Consider the following 17089-nt stretch of genomic DNA (forward strand, 5'->3'; position numbering starts at 1 on the left):
CCAAATGACCTGAAGCCTGCCAGAAAACACAAAAGGAATAGAGTCTCATTTATAGGGATGTAACGATATCCGAACGTCACAATACGATAATTATCACAATATTGTAAAAAAGAGAGCTCATACTAAAAAAAAAAAAGCACAATATTGTGCTTTTGTACATAACAGCAACGCATATAAACCACCTACAATCTCTCATAACAATAATGAGGCACTTGCTTGCTAATGCGAGCACACATTGATCACTTCACAAGCAAATTAGGTTCCCCTTCATAATTTTTAAACATAGAAGGCCAAAACATCCCTAATGAAAATTAAATTGCACTAATAAACTAGCCACTAGAGGGTGCTAGAACTTCACAAATGGAAATCAACCTGACTTTTTTTTTTAACAGATGTGTTCCTTTTAAATATCGTGAACATGACGACGGCGATATTGTGGCAGTTTTAATATCACGATATTGCCCTTATCGTGACATCCCTACTCATTTAGTGTCAGTGTACAGCTGCATCGTTTTATTTTTATCTTCTGAAAAGTGATAGTTTTGGTGGTACGAGGATTCCACCTGACACCGGTGACATATGAAATAACATTTATGTGCAAAAAACTGTATTCGCGCTTCAAAATGTTTGCTTTGTTCTTGTTTACTGCAAAACTGATGTTTATGTACAGCACTTTGTCGACAGCAGCGCCTGTTCTTAAAGCGCTTTATAAATAAAGTTGAGTTGAGTTGCAAGTCTCGCAGCTGGACGCTGGTGTACCAACCTGATTCAACGGAGGCATGTGCAGTAAAGTGGGGCTCCTGACTCCCAGGGGACTTTGCAGCTCCTCACCGGCCGGCACCGAGTTGTGGCTCTGATTGCGCTGGTGCCAGGACCTGAGCTCCTCCGACACCACCTCCCTGGGCGCGACGCGGACGGCGTGATCGGGGTACTCCTTCAGCGAGGGCGTCCGCACCGCCCTCGTGTAAGGGGGCGGGAGCTTGGGCGTCTTCCTGGCCGAAGTCGCGTCTTCCTGCCAAGGCCTTTGCCGGGGGCTGCGCCGGCCCGAGTCCTGAGGGGAGAGGGGCCCCGCCTTCCCGCAACCCGGTGACGCCTTCTTGGGCGCCGCCAAATGGAAACGGTACGGTGGAGGGCAGAGCTTGGGGATCTCGGTGGGCGTGTCCAGGCCTGGCGCGTAGGAGGAGGCCGAGTGCTCGGAGCTGCTGTCGTCCGAGCTGCTGGACTGGTACGGGCGCAGTGGGGAGGAGTCCGGGGAGAGCACCAGGAAGTCGGCGGCGCAGCGCCGCTGCGGCAGGCGGCTTCGCGCTCTGAGGGACTCCGAAATGAGACGCTCCTTGTCGGCGCACGGCTTTCTCTTGGGAAATCTGTCAACGGTCAAAGAGTGTTTTAGATTCCACAACCCATTGACCAGGCAGCACTGACTTACCCCGGGTTTTCACTGGATGCGGTTGCGGTGCGGTTGCGGTGCGGTCCGGCGACGCAAGCAATTAGATTCCATTCATTCGAATGGTGCAGTTTACACCGCTTGCGGGTGCGTTGCGTGTCGACTGCGGAAGGCCTGCGGCGTGCCGCAAGCCTTCCGCAAGGATAGACCTATTTTCTATTTTTTCCGGACGCCGCAGCGGTAGGCCTCCGGCAAATGGCAAGCTAGCACAAAACACATCGAGCGGGACAGGAAGACCGACGCAGTTTCAAAATAAATTTCCGGTTACTTTTCAGAATAAAACACTCGCCAGCTCCTATTTCGCAAGCTTTTCAGCAAAACGTGACGTGGGCGTCGCCGGGCCATGTGCTCATTCACGGTTTAGACACCAGCGAACATGGACGAGGAGAGGTTTATATTGGAGGTGGAAAACCACAAAATAATATATGACACGGCACATCCTTTTTATAAGGACTGTAATGTATTGTGAGTTTGATGTTCGCGATTGCTTGTTGTGCCCGTCTCGCTTGCCGTACTGAGCGGCAGCCGGACGGGGAAGACAGAAATAAAGAGTGGACCCGCACTGACCCGACTCTCGTTATTAATATACTTTACAAGGACAACCAAAAAAAGGATGCTGCATGGAATCTCATAGCAGAAGAAGAAGAAAAGGTTAAATCAAAAGAAGTCCACCTCTCGTTGTGAAATGCCACATGATCGCGCGCGCGCGGTCCCGCGAGACACGTTGGGAAGTGGGCGGCGACGGAGCTGCCGGACCGCAGCTGTGCGGAGCCGGTGTGGATTGACAAAAAAATTGACCCGTCCGGAGCACGCAGTCAAGACGCACCGCACCGCAACCGCACCGCAACCGCATCCAGTGAAAACCCGGGGTTAGACGTTGCACTGAGAAGAATTTTTTTTTAAAAAATTGGTCACGTTATTTAACGTTTGTAACATCAACGGCAGCATCAAAGAATGTCCGTGTGTTTGGTCGTGTTCTTTGACTTTTTGTGGCTTTTTCAGAATGAATGAGGTTCTTTTAAACTCATTTACTCCCAATAACGTATAAATACGTTTTTTTTTAATGTTCTAAGTGTCCCAAAGATGTATTTATACGTTTTTGTTTGTTTGTTTGTTTTTTAATGCTAGAGCATACAGAAGGCTTTGATGCAATATACGTCGTGATTTTATTGTTCGTTATTAAACGTTTTTGGCGGTCAAAGGGTTAATTGCCAAGCCCTACTGGAAACTGGATTAAATTGTGAACTTTTCTCTTTCACCTTTTTGGAAGCGACATGTCAATAACCCTTATAAAGTAGTGTGCATTTTTTTTGTTTGTTTGTTTTTTGCTGTGTATGTTGTGTCACCTGAATGACTGTGAATATTGTCGGCGCACGTGCAGCTCTGGCGTGGTGGGGGCACTCGAGGAGTGATTGTGCCGCAGCGCAGAGTTCTTGATGAACTGCGAGAGAGGAATTCTGCTGGCGTCCGCCGACGCCTGCGTTGCAGCTGTACTGCTGGGTGACAAAACATGAGGGACCTTTGAAAGAAATACTGACGCAAAGAGGGTCGCGCTGGCGTTTCCTTCTGACAAGAGGGCAGAGGTCAACTACTACTCTCACCTGGAGCTTCCGCCGCCGCCGCCGCCAGCAGGCGGAGGTTTTGCCGCCTTGCGATAAGGCTGGTCGAGACTGGACTCCTTCCAGGGAGAATTCCGAATCGGAGAGCGCTCGTAGTCCAAAATGGACGTCTGCAGGTTGGACGCCGGAGCAGAGACGGGGCCGAGCGAGTCCGCATCTGCGCACGGGCAACACGCAAGTCATCAGATGTCGAGAGATGTGCCGTCATCACATACGCCAGCATCAAAGAATTTCCGTGTATATTGTCGTGTTCTTTGACATTTTTTGTGGCTTTTTCAGAATGAATGAGGTTCTTTTTAACTCATTTACTCCCAATAACGTATAAATACGTTTTTTTAATGTTCTAAGTGTCCCAAAGACGTATCTATACGTTTTTTTTTATGCTAGAGTATACAGAAGGCTTTGATGCAGCCTCTCAACTGCAAAGAACGGTTGCAGAAATGGTAGTTATTACACAAACGGCCAGCAGGTGGCAGCAGAGCAAAGGAGATCAACCAGGGCCATGTAGAAAAAAAGCTAAATTACTTCCAATTTTAATTAGATTTGTGGAAATTGATGAAACTTAGCTCTCTTCTAATGCTAATTGCTGCAAAACTGAAACAGATAGAAACATACTTTTTTTTTTCCTGATGAAAGAAGAGACTTTAATCTTTCTTTTGATAGGTTGCATGTTTTTAATAGCAATAGAACACAATATTCTGTGGGCCTTGCAAAATCAGTCAAAATCCAGTAAAACAGCCGGGAGCGAACGGGATTGCGAAACGTGAAAATGGCGGCGAGTGAATGAGTTAAACAGAAAAGACTGTGGTGGTGTTCAAAACAATATACTCTTGAAGAGTGTTTCAGTGTCATGATAGCTGAAGATGATGGCCAGTTGTCACGTGGACAGACAGTTAACACTTTTACTTTGGTAGGGTTCAACTTCCTGTTTCAGTCCATTTCCACGGACCTGATAGAACTCTCAGCCGCCATTGAGCAGATTTTTGCGAATAAACGACATTAATTTGGATCTCCTGTGACTTGTGTAGTGCATTTGAGCCCGTCTGTGATGTTTAACAAAAGTAGCACTCTGATGATGTAGATTGTAGACTGCTACGTTAGCTTGTTGCGCTAACAAATGACTGGACCGGTCACTTGTTCACCAAGCGATAGTTTAGCTTCACGCCAACAATGGTTGATTTTCTTATTATGCCCCATCATCACTTTCACCATTAAAGTCATGTTATGTTTTAACAAAACATACAATAAAAGTGTGTCGCTGTAGCCTTTTTATTACACCAGCTTCGGAACGCTCCACTCAATATCACAACAACGCTCACTCTACTCCCTCAATGTAATCCTAGCAGAGACAGCCCCCTAGTGGTGAAGCTGAACCCATTCAACTATCTCCAAAACACCACAAGTCAGTCAGTTTTGTTGTTTTTAACAGAATATTAGACTGGTTAACTTGACGTTGAACAGTACAGATTGTATTAGAAAAGAAATGCTTTGACAGATTCCATTGAATTGGAGCATTTCTGTCTGAATAAAGACAGAATTATTGAATCAGATCTCATTTGTCGTGTGGACATCTCAACGCAGTCACGAAGATTAAAATTCTTACCTTCATCGAGGGCCACCACATCAGACAGTGAGCTGTCATCAGACGTGTTCAAATCTGCATATGAAATTCAAACCAAACAGTCCAAGTTGAAGCTATTGCAGCAGCACGTTCGGTGTGAGGCGGTGGCAAAAGTCGTTCCTCACCTTTGCTCTTAGCGGCGGCGATATCGCCGACGCACGGAGAGCTGCACTCGCTCCTGATCCTGCACCGGAACACGGCCTCCTGCAGCTCTCGCACCTTCTTCTCCTCGCGCTTGCACTGCTGCACGCGGCTCTTCTTCTGAGGCTTGCTGAGCTTCTCCTCCAGCGAGAGTTTGCGCGCCGCCTCGTAGATCTGCCGCTGGAGGGCCAGCTCCGTCTCAAGGCCGTGCAACTCCGAGTCCTGCGGTCAAGGTAGTCGGTTGTAGCAGGAGGCGCAACATGGGACGGGTGTATCTCAATAATTTGGGAATTTGGAAGCGAAGGATGGCCATGACAACTGCACGTATAAAAATGAATATATTCAAATTAAACCAGCACAAAACACAGACGCAAACTTTCACTTATTTGTTGGCACTGATTTCTTCCTTTTTGGAAACAGTTTGCCTCAGGAGACAAAAGATGCAGACACAATCGTAACAGATCTAATCGTCCAAATTACACTATAAAAACAGGAATTGAATATATATATATATTTTTAATTGTATAATTTTAAACAAGTTATACAAAGAACTTGAGAACACTTCACACACACATTATTAATACAAGAAAAAAAAATACGCCAGGGGGTTACTTAAATAAAAACATTTAAAAAAATAATAATAATAAAAATAAAAAATAAAAAAAGAGCATAAAGCCACAGTTCTCATTGCTTTCTTGTTTGTCGAGTTCAATATTGTATTAATGTATTGTTTGGTTTCCAATTCCAAAACTAAAAACAAAGGTCTTGAATGACTAACTTTAGATTTGTGTAACTGAAAATTAGCCAAAATAATTATCAAGTTAATCATTTACATTTATTTGTTTCGTTCACTATCACCATTACAGAAACCAAACAGTACATTTTTCCAGGAAAGACAGAAAGTAGAGTCAATATAATCAATAATAAATCGAGACACACCTCTTTCCAGAATCTTTTAGTATAAGGGAAATTGAATATGATATGTGAGCTTCAAAACAAAATTGAAAATATTTCTGTCAGTGTCCGTAGTTTCTACTGTTTTGGTCTTAAATTCCTGTATATTTTGTCCTGTTTTCCTCGCGGGGAGCGGAGAAGTCGACAGTTTTTATTTATTTATTTATTTATTTATTTTTTTTTTTTCTTAAGAGCTCAGAATTGTTCATTCGGTAGTCTTACCGATTCAACGTCTTGTCATCATTGCTCTTTTTTTTTTTTTTTTTTTTGTGTGTGTATGTGTGCGTGCGTTTGCGTGCGTGCGTTTGCGTGCGTGCGTGCGTTTGCGTGTGTGCGTTTACGTGCGTGCGCGTGCGTGCGTGTGCGTGCGTGCAAATACGTATAAATTTATACTCATTCATTCACCTAAAACCTTATAAATATCCCATTACCCTTCGCCTTAACCAGGTACTTCAGAATCTTGCCAGAGTCGTGAGGTTTAAATGGTCAGGAGACCAGAGAAAAGGTCAGAAAAAAAAAAAAAAAAAAAAAAAAATCGACAGTTTGGTTTGCGCATACACAATGAGAAATCAATTGTGTTAGTTCCGTGAACGTTGTTTCCGGTACGTGTGGCTTTTGAATGACAAAAAATTTGTAGGTCACGCAGCCTATCTGACAACGCGCATGCGCAAAATTGGCTTACTTGGCTTGTTCTGTGGTCAACAGTCATTGTTCAGTTCAAGTTCATCACCGAATCCCAATGAGTGCCCTTTTCCCGGAGAACTTTTGAGGAAAGGAACTAAGTGGGGTTGTCATTTATGTTGAGCACTATGATGTCTGACTGTTAGTGAACGCAACACAGGTGAAGCAGGAGGGAGGGAGGGACGCGTGCAGTTCAGTTAACGTTGTACTTTTTTTCCTGCTAGCATCGAGAGCTGTTGTACTGTGCTGGTTATATTGTATTATATTGTAATGGGGAAGAATTTCGTTCCTCACTTTCAAGGAAAGACATACGAGAAACATCAGTGGCTAGCTGGCTGTCTAAATAGGTCAGTAAACTTTATTGTTGGTTGAAACCTCTTGCGGCTTTTCTGTTATGTCATTTTTTCCCCCTTCTCCCGGGTTGAGTTTTACATCATGGTCACGAGCCAGTTCCGAATACTGTAAATTCCAACGAATTGGCAAATTGTGATTTTTGTCATTTCATACACCACGGAATTGGTCACATTACAGTGTGTGCGTATCAACCTGCGTCAGTCCTGAATATTTCCACTTTAATTTTCTACCTACACAGCGGTATAAAGTAATATTTAATATTGAAATTAATAATAAAAATACCCCCAAAATGTTCTACTCGTACCCTTACGGGTGCTCGCATATGTGACACTTCAGCATGTCCACTACAAAAACTCACCGCTCGCCACTGTTTGAGTTTAAATGTTGTTGGAAGTCGCTTTTGCACTGCGCTAGTTTAATTTTCGATCTGCGCTAATATTCAAACGAGTTTGACAATTAAAAGCCGAAAGCATTTTGCGAGCCATGTTGTCCCGAGCTGAGCTTTTTACCGAGTATTTGTGTGGCTAGAGCGCAAAGCGTTTGAAGTTGAATGAATGTACACATATGAATGAATATTCCATACCTCTTTCTCCAGATAGATTAGACCTTCATCTAACTTGAAGGATGCACCGATCCTCCTCCTGACCTGCGGGGGGTCCTCATCAGGCATGAGAGGATAGTCCGAGGGCAATTTACCAGTCAGTTCCTGTGGAGGAAAAATAGTAATTCGTACTCCTGTAAATGGCAAATACATTCATAGTAACATACGCAACAATTTTCTTTTGTATCTTTGTTTGGCTATCTATGCCAGCAATGTACAGTGGCAGGCAGAACATTTAAATGTGCTTCTATTAGATGGCAGAAAGTACAATAAACCATATCCACCTGTTGCCATTCATACAGAACAAAACGTGGCTTAAGTCAATTTATAATATTATTATGGAAAAAAGGACAACATCTTTATTATTTAAGTATTCATACTAGGTAGTGTCAAAATGAGTGCATTAATTTTAAAGATCCTTCACACCACAATTTTTTTTCAACGCGCAATTAATGACCGCCCCTTACTTGGAAAGCCTGTACTGGGGGAATTCCAGTTGCAATGCAGCAGACAAGTCCATGTCAAAATTTAGCAATAATAAATTGAATAAATGTATATAATGTGCAGAATTTCACCAGTTACTTCATGTTAAAGATTAGATAGCTCTTAATATGAAAAGAAAAATGCACTGAGCTGTCACCAACCTCTGACAAATGCAATTATGCCATCTAGTGGCAGAAAAAAATGACCAACACAAATCAATAATCACATTTTTTTTTTTTTTTTTACAGAACAGTACATCTTTTAATTTTAACTCAATTTTATGAATTATGAAATTACTGTATTAATGACTAAAAGATGTAGCCATATTTCTATTAGTTAAAAATTTCCCCCAATTTTATGTTAACAAGGGTATGAAAACTTGGGAAAAATGTATTGTACATTTAGAACATATAAAATTTGCGATTAATCGTGAGTTAACTATTAAATATAAATAAATAATAAATAAAATATATAAAAAAAATTAAAGGGATAGTAATGTGAAAAATCATCTTTTTGTAGCTTTTAGCTGTGTTAAAATGCTAATTCCTCACCAAGCACATGACGGAAGTGGTGTTTTCCTCCATTTTGCCCCTCTATGAGAAATTCTAGGTCATTCTGCTCTGCAAGCACCAAGCCCCTCCCAACCTGAGAAAACGAGCTGTTTGCACTTTTTGACGTCATAAGGTGTGGACCCACCCTCTGCGGACTAAATACACGCCCACTTTCTCTGAGACCTCCATTGGATAGTGACAAAAGTAGCCTTTATTGGCAAGCAATCTGTCCAAATGAATTCAAAAGCGATCAATTATCCTTCACATTTGTCTGAAACGTTTTCAACGCTTCTGTTTCTAGTTAAGCTACTTGCACGCTGTTGGGCAGAGATTAGCGCGGTGAACTACTGTCGACAAAAATGTTGCAATATGTCATTTCAGTTGTGCGAGTAGTAGGGGTGTGAATTGCCTAGTACCTGACGATTCGATTCGTATCACGATTCACAGGTCACGATTCGATTCGATACCGATTAATCCCGATACGAATTTATAAGTTGATTGTTGCGATTTTTTTTCATTCAAATTTAGAAAATACTAATCAGTAAGCTTGTAGAGTGTAAGATTTATATGAAAATGTATTATTTATTTATCTGAAATTTCAGTCTTATAGAGGTTGTAATCTGTTTCATGTTTGAACAGCATTAAAATAAAATATTATGGCTTAATGTTCCGTTCATATAACATTCTTCCATGCTCAAGGTGTGAATCCCCAAAAAAAAAAAAAAATAAAAAAAAAAAATAGATTCTGCCGATTATTGAATCGATTCGAGAATCGTGCGATGTAGTATCGCGATATATCGCCGAATCGATTTTTTTTAACACCCCTAGCGAGTAGTAATATTACTCACGGCCTCTCGAATGCATAGCTTCCGCAGCTCCAGCAAGCAGAGCTCCAGACGCCCTTCCAGAGACTGGTGCTTGAGTTTGAGGGCTCTGGTGTGCGTACTTGGATCCTTGACGGGCGATGTGGGGCTCTCCGGACCTGCCCAGCAAGCAGACATCATCAACATCTGTCACTCAGTTGAACACCGTCCCTTCTGGGAACCAAAATATGCACTTGGGCTTGTGTTTAAAATTACTGAGTTCTGACAATTCCATCAGTGGCTGTCCGGCGCAACTCACCAGAGTGCACGATGATCCCACTGTCAGTGTCACTGATCTCCTCTTTGCTCTCAATGGCTGTCATCTTGACTCAAGAACACTCTGTGACACAAAGTAAGGTTAGATATAATTTACATCGAGCACATTATTCTAATCTTATAATAGACCCTTCAAGTAAGGCAATGATGCACAGTATATAGCGCATTCCGTACACAAGGTAATACAATGTGCGTCACATAATACAAGACATTTAATGCCAAAGAGAAAACACACAAATACAAGAAGAATTTAAGACAATTTAAAACAAAGGAATTTTGTTTTTTAACTCATTCACTCCCAGCCATTTTCACGTTTCGCAATCCCGTTCGCTCCCGGCTGTTTTACTGAATTTTGACTGATTTTGCAAGGCCCACAGAATATTGTGTTCAATAGCTATAAAAGCATGGAACCTATCAAAAGAAAGATTAAAGTCTCTTCTTTCATCAGGAAAAAAAAAGTATGTTTCTATCTGTTTCCGTTTTGGAGCAATTAGCATTAGAAGAGAGCTAAGTTTCCTCATTTTTCACAAATCCATTTAAAATTCTAAGTAATTGAGCTTTTTTTCAACATGGCCCTGGTTGATTTCCTTTGCTCTGCTGCCACCTGCTGGCCGTTTGTGTAATAACTACCATTTCTGCAACCGTTCTTTGCAGTTGAGAGGCTGCATCAAAGCCCTCTGTATGCTCTAGCATAAAAAAAAAAAAACTAAACAAAAAACGTATAAATACGTCTTTGGGACACTTAAAACACTAAAAAAACATATTTACATGTTCTTGGGAGCAAATGAGTTAAGTATTTTATCTCAATTACTGAAAGAACGTACAGCGCAAGCATAACAGCTAAATGTTGATTCACCATGTTTGCTTTCAACTCCACTATTTGACACGAATCTGCTGGCATCAGACCCGACAGGGGTGCCCAAGTCCAGTCCTCGAGAGGCCCCTATCCAGCCTGTTTTCCATGTTTCTCTCCACCAACACACCTGATTCATGATCAGGATCGTTATCAGGCTTCTGCATAGCTTGCTGATTAGTTGATCACTAGATTCAGCTGCATTGGAGGAGGGAGACATGAAAAACAGGCTGGGTAGAGTCTCTCTAGGACCAGACTTGGGCACCTCTGGCCGAAAACCGTTCAGTGATTTATAAACCAGAAGCAGAATTTTAAAATCTATTTTTCAGCTGACTGGCAGTGTAAAACTTTAGGACTGTTCTGATCTCTTTGTTTGCACGTACATGTCGTGAATCCGACGGAGATTTTCGCATATGCTTGACTTGAGGGAGCCATTTCATGAAAATTTCACTTTCCAAGACAAATTCCATCCAATCATTTCTACAGCACTTGCTCCCATGAAGGTCAGGAAAATTGCAAAGGGGATTAAAATTGACTCCCACCAATGAAACTAGTTTAGACCTTCTCACATGAAATTGAAATCTGCCCAGTTCTTTCTTCCCCACATCTTCATTCATGCCGGCCTTCTGCTTTACTTAACAAAAGTGAGCAAAGAGTGTCTTTTCACACAACAAGCCAGGCAGCCCCCTGCAATCGTCTTTCTCCCTCCCACGCTCCATCACAAAAGAAGCACACCCCTACGGGGTGACTCGGCACATGTGCGGGGTTAATCCCCCATCGCGCTGTCATGGCGACGGCACACGGCTGACCAAAAGGAGCGTGTGGCCGTGAGGCGCTGTTTCAAAAGTTTCAGACGCCGAAAAAGAAAGCAGATGGCCGCAGGAATGACCCGCAAACCCCAACCCACCCCACCCACCCCACCTTGTCTCATGCTCTGCACCTGTTGTCCCCCGCACACCCCTCCCTCTGTCGCCTATTCAACCAGTGTCCACCAAACCCTCTGGGGGGCTTTGAAGTGGAAGAATGTCTCAATGCTGGGCTAGTCCATGCTGCACCTCGGCACAATGAAGACTCCTGTGACATGCTCACAAAGAGGCGAGCACAAGTCACGTTTATGGCCCACTCTCTTCTTCTTCTTATGTGACCCAACTACTAACAAACCTCTGACAACAAGCAAGACACCGCGCTGATGAGATAACAAAAGCAAAGAGAGGAAAACGATAATAATTAGAACTAGAAGAGGCACTGAAATGGGCCCTTGCGGCGGTTTGAATCGTTGAAATGCTAAAACTGATGCTCCGCCCATAATTTACTGGAATTAGCAATTTAGAATCACACATCTGTCTAGAATGCTTGATTGCCACTGGGGCTCCTTTGGACGAGTTCCCTAGTAGGAGTTTGGGTTTTCAAATGGGATGGTGAATACAGTACACAATGTACATGTAGCATAAAAGTTACTCAGCAAAACCGATTTGCTCACATATACAGGGTGTTCCAAAATGTTTGACCCCATTTCGCAGGCCAATAATTTTGACAATTTTTGTTGGAATGACCTCAAATTTTCACAGCTTGTGTACTAGAAACGTTTCAAGTTTTTGTGCGTAACATCGAGATTACACAAAACGCAGGAAAGGAAGTTCTGAACGTCCTATAAAAGCACTTGGACTGTAATTCCAAAATATAACCTGACACTTGGTTGAACATTTATGAAAATCTGTCATAGAACCAACAAATATTTGTACTTTTCTTTGTAAATTTAACCAATAAAACTTATGACCTTCAACATCAAGTGTATTTAGTTTCCGAGATATTGGCATTTAGAATGGGGTCAACCATCTTGGAACACCCTGTACACTGACTTGCCGCACTGGTTGAGCACATAATCAACCATAAACTGCTTGAACAACAAGTAAAAAACATTCTCAGCTTTGATTGATTGACATTTGACCAAACAAGCGACTGAGCTGCAGGCCGCCATTCAAAACACGACATGGTCGAAAACTGTGGCAAAAATAGCCCCACCAGAAAGACCGCCTTTTATCCTGCTCCATTTATTCGGCATCTCACATGCTTGCTAGTTTTGCCCTCGGACCAGCCTGATCACAAGGGTTGGCATTACAGGAAATAACATGATTAGAGGATGTGCTTTGCTCGCCTCCTCCTTGTGATAGTATCATGACAGCAAAACAGGAAGTAAACAGCAGAGATGCAAACAGGCATATGCTTCCTCCTCTGTGTTTGAAGATGGCTATCTGGGCCCTTTTCCTTTCGGGATCAGGAAGACGCAGAGTACATGTATTAGGATGTGATGATGTAGTCCATATACAGGAGCCAGCTATTCAACACGGCAACTCATGTGCACTGAGTAGCTGCCGGTCACACAATGAGGCGCAGGCAGCCTGACTCGGTAAAACAACAGTACAACAAAAGGCCTTGTGTCCATCCAGCGGCTTCAATATCCTGCTGAGGGTGCGATATTGTGCTGACAACACAGGCGGGAATCCAGCTCGGGAGGCAAAGTAATGCGGGACTTACCCGCTTGCACCCCATAACTCTTTCTGTGGTTATGTTTGGAATGAGTTGGTGGATTTTGGGGGGGGGGGGGTTTGACCGACCTGTTGGGAGCTGAGATGTTGCTACATTTCATTGTGCTGTTGAGGCAATAGCCACTTTTAGACAACTTCTGTCAGTGCTAGGGCTGGGTTTAAAATATCGATATATATCGATATGGTATCGATACACCTTTCCATATCCCAATATTGATACATAAAACCATGTGTCGATATATCGATACATCTCTCTCCTAGGAATTTCGCGAACAAAATAAAATAAAAACAAAGATGCTTTTTTTAAAAAGAAAACTAACTGAAACTACATTTTATGTATACAAAACAAACTAAAATAAAACAAAATAAAAAAATATTACGCACAAGTAATACACATTAAAAAACAAAAAACTAAAACTAATACTGAAACTAACTAAACTAAAACTAAGCATTTATTAAAGAACTAAAACTAATAAAAAACTAACAGAACCACCCTGAAAACTAGTTAAAACTAACTCAATTTAAAAAAAAAAAAAAACTCAAAACTAAATAAAAACTAAAATGAAAAATTCCAAAACTATAATAGCCCTACTGCCATATTACAAATAAATTGGTTTATATATTGTAGCATTTTTCTAAATATGCAAAAGCACAAATAAATTATTTGTACATTTTTTATTGCTAAACACAATTTCTCTTCATAACATTATGTGGCCCTTGCGTCCTTCTGATTTTCTGTATGTGGCCCTCAAATGAAAAAGTTTGGACACCCTTGTTTTAAAGTTTTGTAATGAAACATTATATGTTGTGCAGTTTGGTACTTTGCTTGCAGAAGACTCATTTGAAAAAGCACATATGAAATTGCAATAAGATTAATATGCAGTCCACTGGAGTGGACAGACATAGAATTTGTCCCACAGATGACATGACTGATAGTGATGACCGTCACACCCATCCTCGCAGACCAACCGACCGTGAAAAGTTACATACACGGAAGGGAGTGTTTATGGCGAGATTATAAACGGGGATTCACTGTCTCCCAGCCGCCAAACACCCCCCCCACCCCACCCCACCCCGACCCTTCCCATGAGCCTTGGGAGTCGCGATCGCCTGGAATGACGCCACCGCCCGCGCTCGTTACCACTGCGGTCGAGCCTTGGAATTACCAAGTTGGAGCGGCCTCAGCTCACCGAAAGGAAACGGCTGAGAGGGATGCCTGAAATCAAGCCGAGGCCTGCTGGAAACCAGCAATTAAAATCCTCCACGGAATGCTGATGCGATGGAAGAAAACCAAATGACTTTTCAGCATGCCTGAGTCCGAAGTCAAACCGAGCATCAACGTGGGGGAGCGGCGGAACAAGAGAAATGGAGTGTTTGGTTACAACTTTCCTTGTGGAAGAAAGCCAAAACAAATTGGAGTTGAGTGCGTGCGTGTGCGTGCATACTAGCCACATGGTATTAGCTGCAATCCCAAATATCATTCTGAAGAAATTGTGTTGACACCTCAGAGATTGTGTGGCTTCAACCCGGCACACATGAAACTATTCCACATAGCCCCTGAATTCGCCAGCCCTCGTGGCCTCGTCCTGGTCATGCGCGGGACTTTGTTTACCAGCACAGACAATGCACGGGGTAATCAGCACCACCTGAGCTGAGCGCAGTCCATATGCTGCCGAGCAGACCAGGTCACATAGGGAAGAGATGCCCCATTGTTCTCCTCGGGCAGTTGATTGTGACACCTCATCCCACTGAGTCATCCTTTCAGAACGAAGCAACAGGATGTAGATAGTAGTGATGGGACTTTTGACTCTTTCAGGGGAGCCGTTCATTCGGGAGCCGTTCACGTAAAAGAGCCGTTCAAAAAGACTGGCTCTTTTATTTTTATTTTTTATTTTTTTTTAAGCATTTTTTTTTGTTTATAAATATAACTGTGTAGTGTACAACACTTTACATACATTGACCAGCATGTGTATGTGTACACTGCACCAGTGATGTTTTGACTCTCTAGTCAAATCTACCTTTTAGCTGCTCACTTCTACTAGGTCGCGAGTCCTTCGGCAGCAACTCCTGCTATCCCCCGCCCAGTTTTTCTCCCGGAAAGATGTTATACGCCTCCTCTCCTCTTCATTCCGTCTGTCCGTGACTTGTAAGTTGTTGTGTTCGAACGTCTGCCATGGCGCTAAAGCAGGCGTGTACAGTGAGCGGTGTCCTCTCTCTCTTTTAGTTGTTTGTTTCAGAGTTTAACGAATCAATCACAAGTTAATTGTTTGATTGACGCTAATATGAGAAGTTGACGCTCCCTCCAAAAGCGAACGGTCGGCGCGTGCGCTGGGGGCGGGAGGGAGGTTGTAGGGGGATGAATGACTCTCGATAAAGACTCGGTTCCCATCGTTCACGTTGAAGAGCCGTTCAAAAGACTCGATTCGTTCGTGACCGATACATCCCTAGTAGATAGCAGCTTTTTACCAGGAGTGAAATCAAATTGGGGGATGTGGAGTGAGGGAACACTGCGGGGACGTGTTGTCTTTAACACCGCAAGTCTGTCAACATGTGGACGGTCGACGTTGATTCTGTTGCAGTGGGCACAAACATTCGGTCACAAGTGTCACAGTGTGACGTTTATCTGGTGAAAAGACTATTTACAATACATCAGCCCATTTTGCCCACTCTGAGTGGTCACATATAGTGAATGGCAGGTCTTGAATTTGGTTTGCGTCTTTTAAATCACTATCAACATGGTAATTCCAAGGCTGTATAAAGAGAAACAATAAAGTTCTATCGGTGGAAAATCTCTATTCAGGATACAGTGCATTTATATTCCACAAAAGAGACATGTATGGCATCTCTGATGGATGTTCACAACGATTATCATCATCATCACATATCTATACTGTCTGTGAAAGCAGCTATACAAATAAAGCTTACTTACGTACTTTCACCATTGAGCAGATGGCTCTTAAATGATTTCTTCTGTAAGGCATTTCCATTACATACTGTATGTTTAAAGCTCTTTTCTAACATTAAAAGTATCATTGTAATATTATATCCTGTTGTCTTTTCCAGTAATATTTGTGTTAAAAAAAAAAAAGAAGTAATTTCTAGAAATATTGTAGCCTACATTCTAAGTGAAGTAAATTGCTTAGACATACAGCATGAACATGCAGTAACTTCACTAGACTCATTGTACGAATGCTGATATTAAACCTGGTCTAAAGTTTACTTACAGTTTGCGTTGGTCTTCATGCGCTCATTGCTGGTGGATCAGCTGCGAGACTTTCTCCAAAGGGCCAGCAGCGGTCAAATGTGAGAGCAGAGCCGCTTAGGATATCTGTTCCAGTCTGCTCGAATTTTCCGTTTGAAGGGGGAGGGGAGCTTTGGCTTGATCCAACTAACACGTTTAATTCACAGTTACTGTGCCATTTAGCCAATCCTGGGCATTATGAAATAGTTATAGACTACAAACAACGTATTTCCCCTCGTGTTTACAAAATCACGGTCCAGCAATGATTGGATTGCTCGTGCCTCAACCCCTCTTTGGCCCGTTTGAATGGTTCGGTCCGACTCTGCTGATTTCAGACACGCTTTAGCCTTTTGACTCAGCACGCGACTCGTGGTGACGCTTGGCTAGCGAGCTTATTTGAGCTTTGCTTGCTTTTCCTGCTTATCTTCGAGGCACGGCGATAAACAGAGAAACATTTACCATCTAAAAACAATGTTGCCTCTTCTACAATTGTTTGAAAGCACAAAAACAAAATACAATAATAATACATCTTAATGCTCATTCATTTAGAGCAATAATAAATTAAGAGTAACTTTCCCCCCCCAATTTTTCATTTTGATAAGATTTGATAAAGTACTTTACAAGTCTTTAGTTGTTTACAAAATTCAGCAATCACTAAAATATATAATTAATTTCAGTGTAGTTAAAACTGTAGACATTGACACAATCTTTGGTAGTTTTTAGTCTTAAAAATGTGTATTAGCTTGTGTAATAAAACAAACAAACAAACGAACTTATACATCTCAAATGGACCAATATAAGTGAGTGGCAAATGCTCTTATTTAGCCAAATGTCTCCAGCGCATTAACCGGACCCTTGGGT

General features: G+C 42.4%; 1 protein-coding gene across 2 annotated transcripts in view; it reads right to left on the minus strand.

Moving 5' to 3' along the window:
• The window catches only part of inavaa (innate immunity activator a), a 17110-nt gene extending 575 nt beyond the window's left edge, over window positions 1-16535 (minus strand). The window contains exons 1-10 of one of the 2 annotated variants that reach the window (XM_077512227.1): window positions 16212-16535; window positions 9572-9652; window positions 9298-9431; window positions 7398-7520; window positions 4810-5047; window positions 4667-4720; window positions 3046-3220; window positions 2791-2937; window positions 764-1364; window positions 1-16 (exon numbers count right to left, since the gene is read on the minus strand). The exon at window positions 1-16 is cut by the window's left edge and continues 575 nt beyond it. In XM_077512227.1, the coding sequence (XP_077368353.1) occupies window positions 1-16; window positions 764-1364; window positions 2791-2937; window positions 3046-3220; window positions 4667-4720; window positions 4810-5047; window positions 7398-7520; window positions 9298-9431; window positions 9572-9635 (1552 nt within the window). In that variant the 5' untranslated portion in view covers window positions 9636-9652; window positions 16212-16535. Of the gene's footprint in view, window positions 17-763; window positions 1365-2790; window positions 2941-3045; window positions 3221-4666; window positions 4721-4809; window positions 5048-7397; window positions 7521-9297; window positions 9432-9571; window positions 9653-16211 lie in introns of both variants that reach the window. The other variant, XM_077512226.1, reaches the window with a different exon arrangement.
• Window positions 16536-17089: the final 554 nt, after the last annotated feature.

Source organism: Festucalex cinctus, chromosome 2 (genome assembly GCF_051991245.1).
Source record: "Festucalex cinctus isolate MCC-2025b chromosome 2, RoL_Fcin_1.0, whole genome shotgun sequence".
Taxonomy (NCBI): domain Eukaryota; kingdom Metazoa; phylum Chordata; class Actinopteri; order Syngnathiformes; family Syngnathidae; genus Festucalex; species Festucalex cinctus.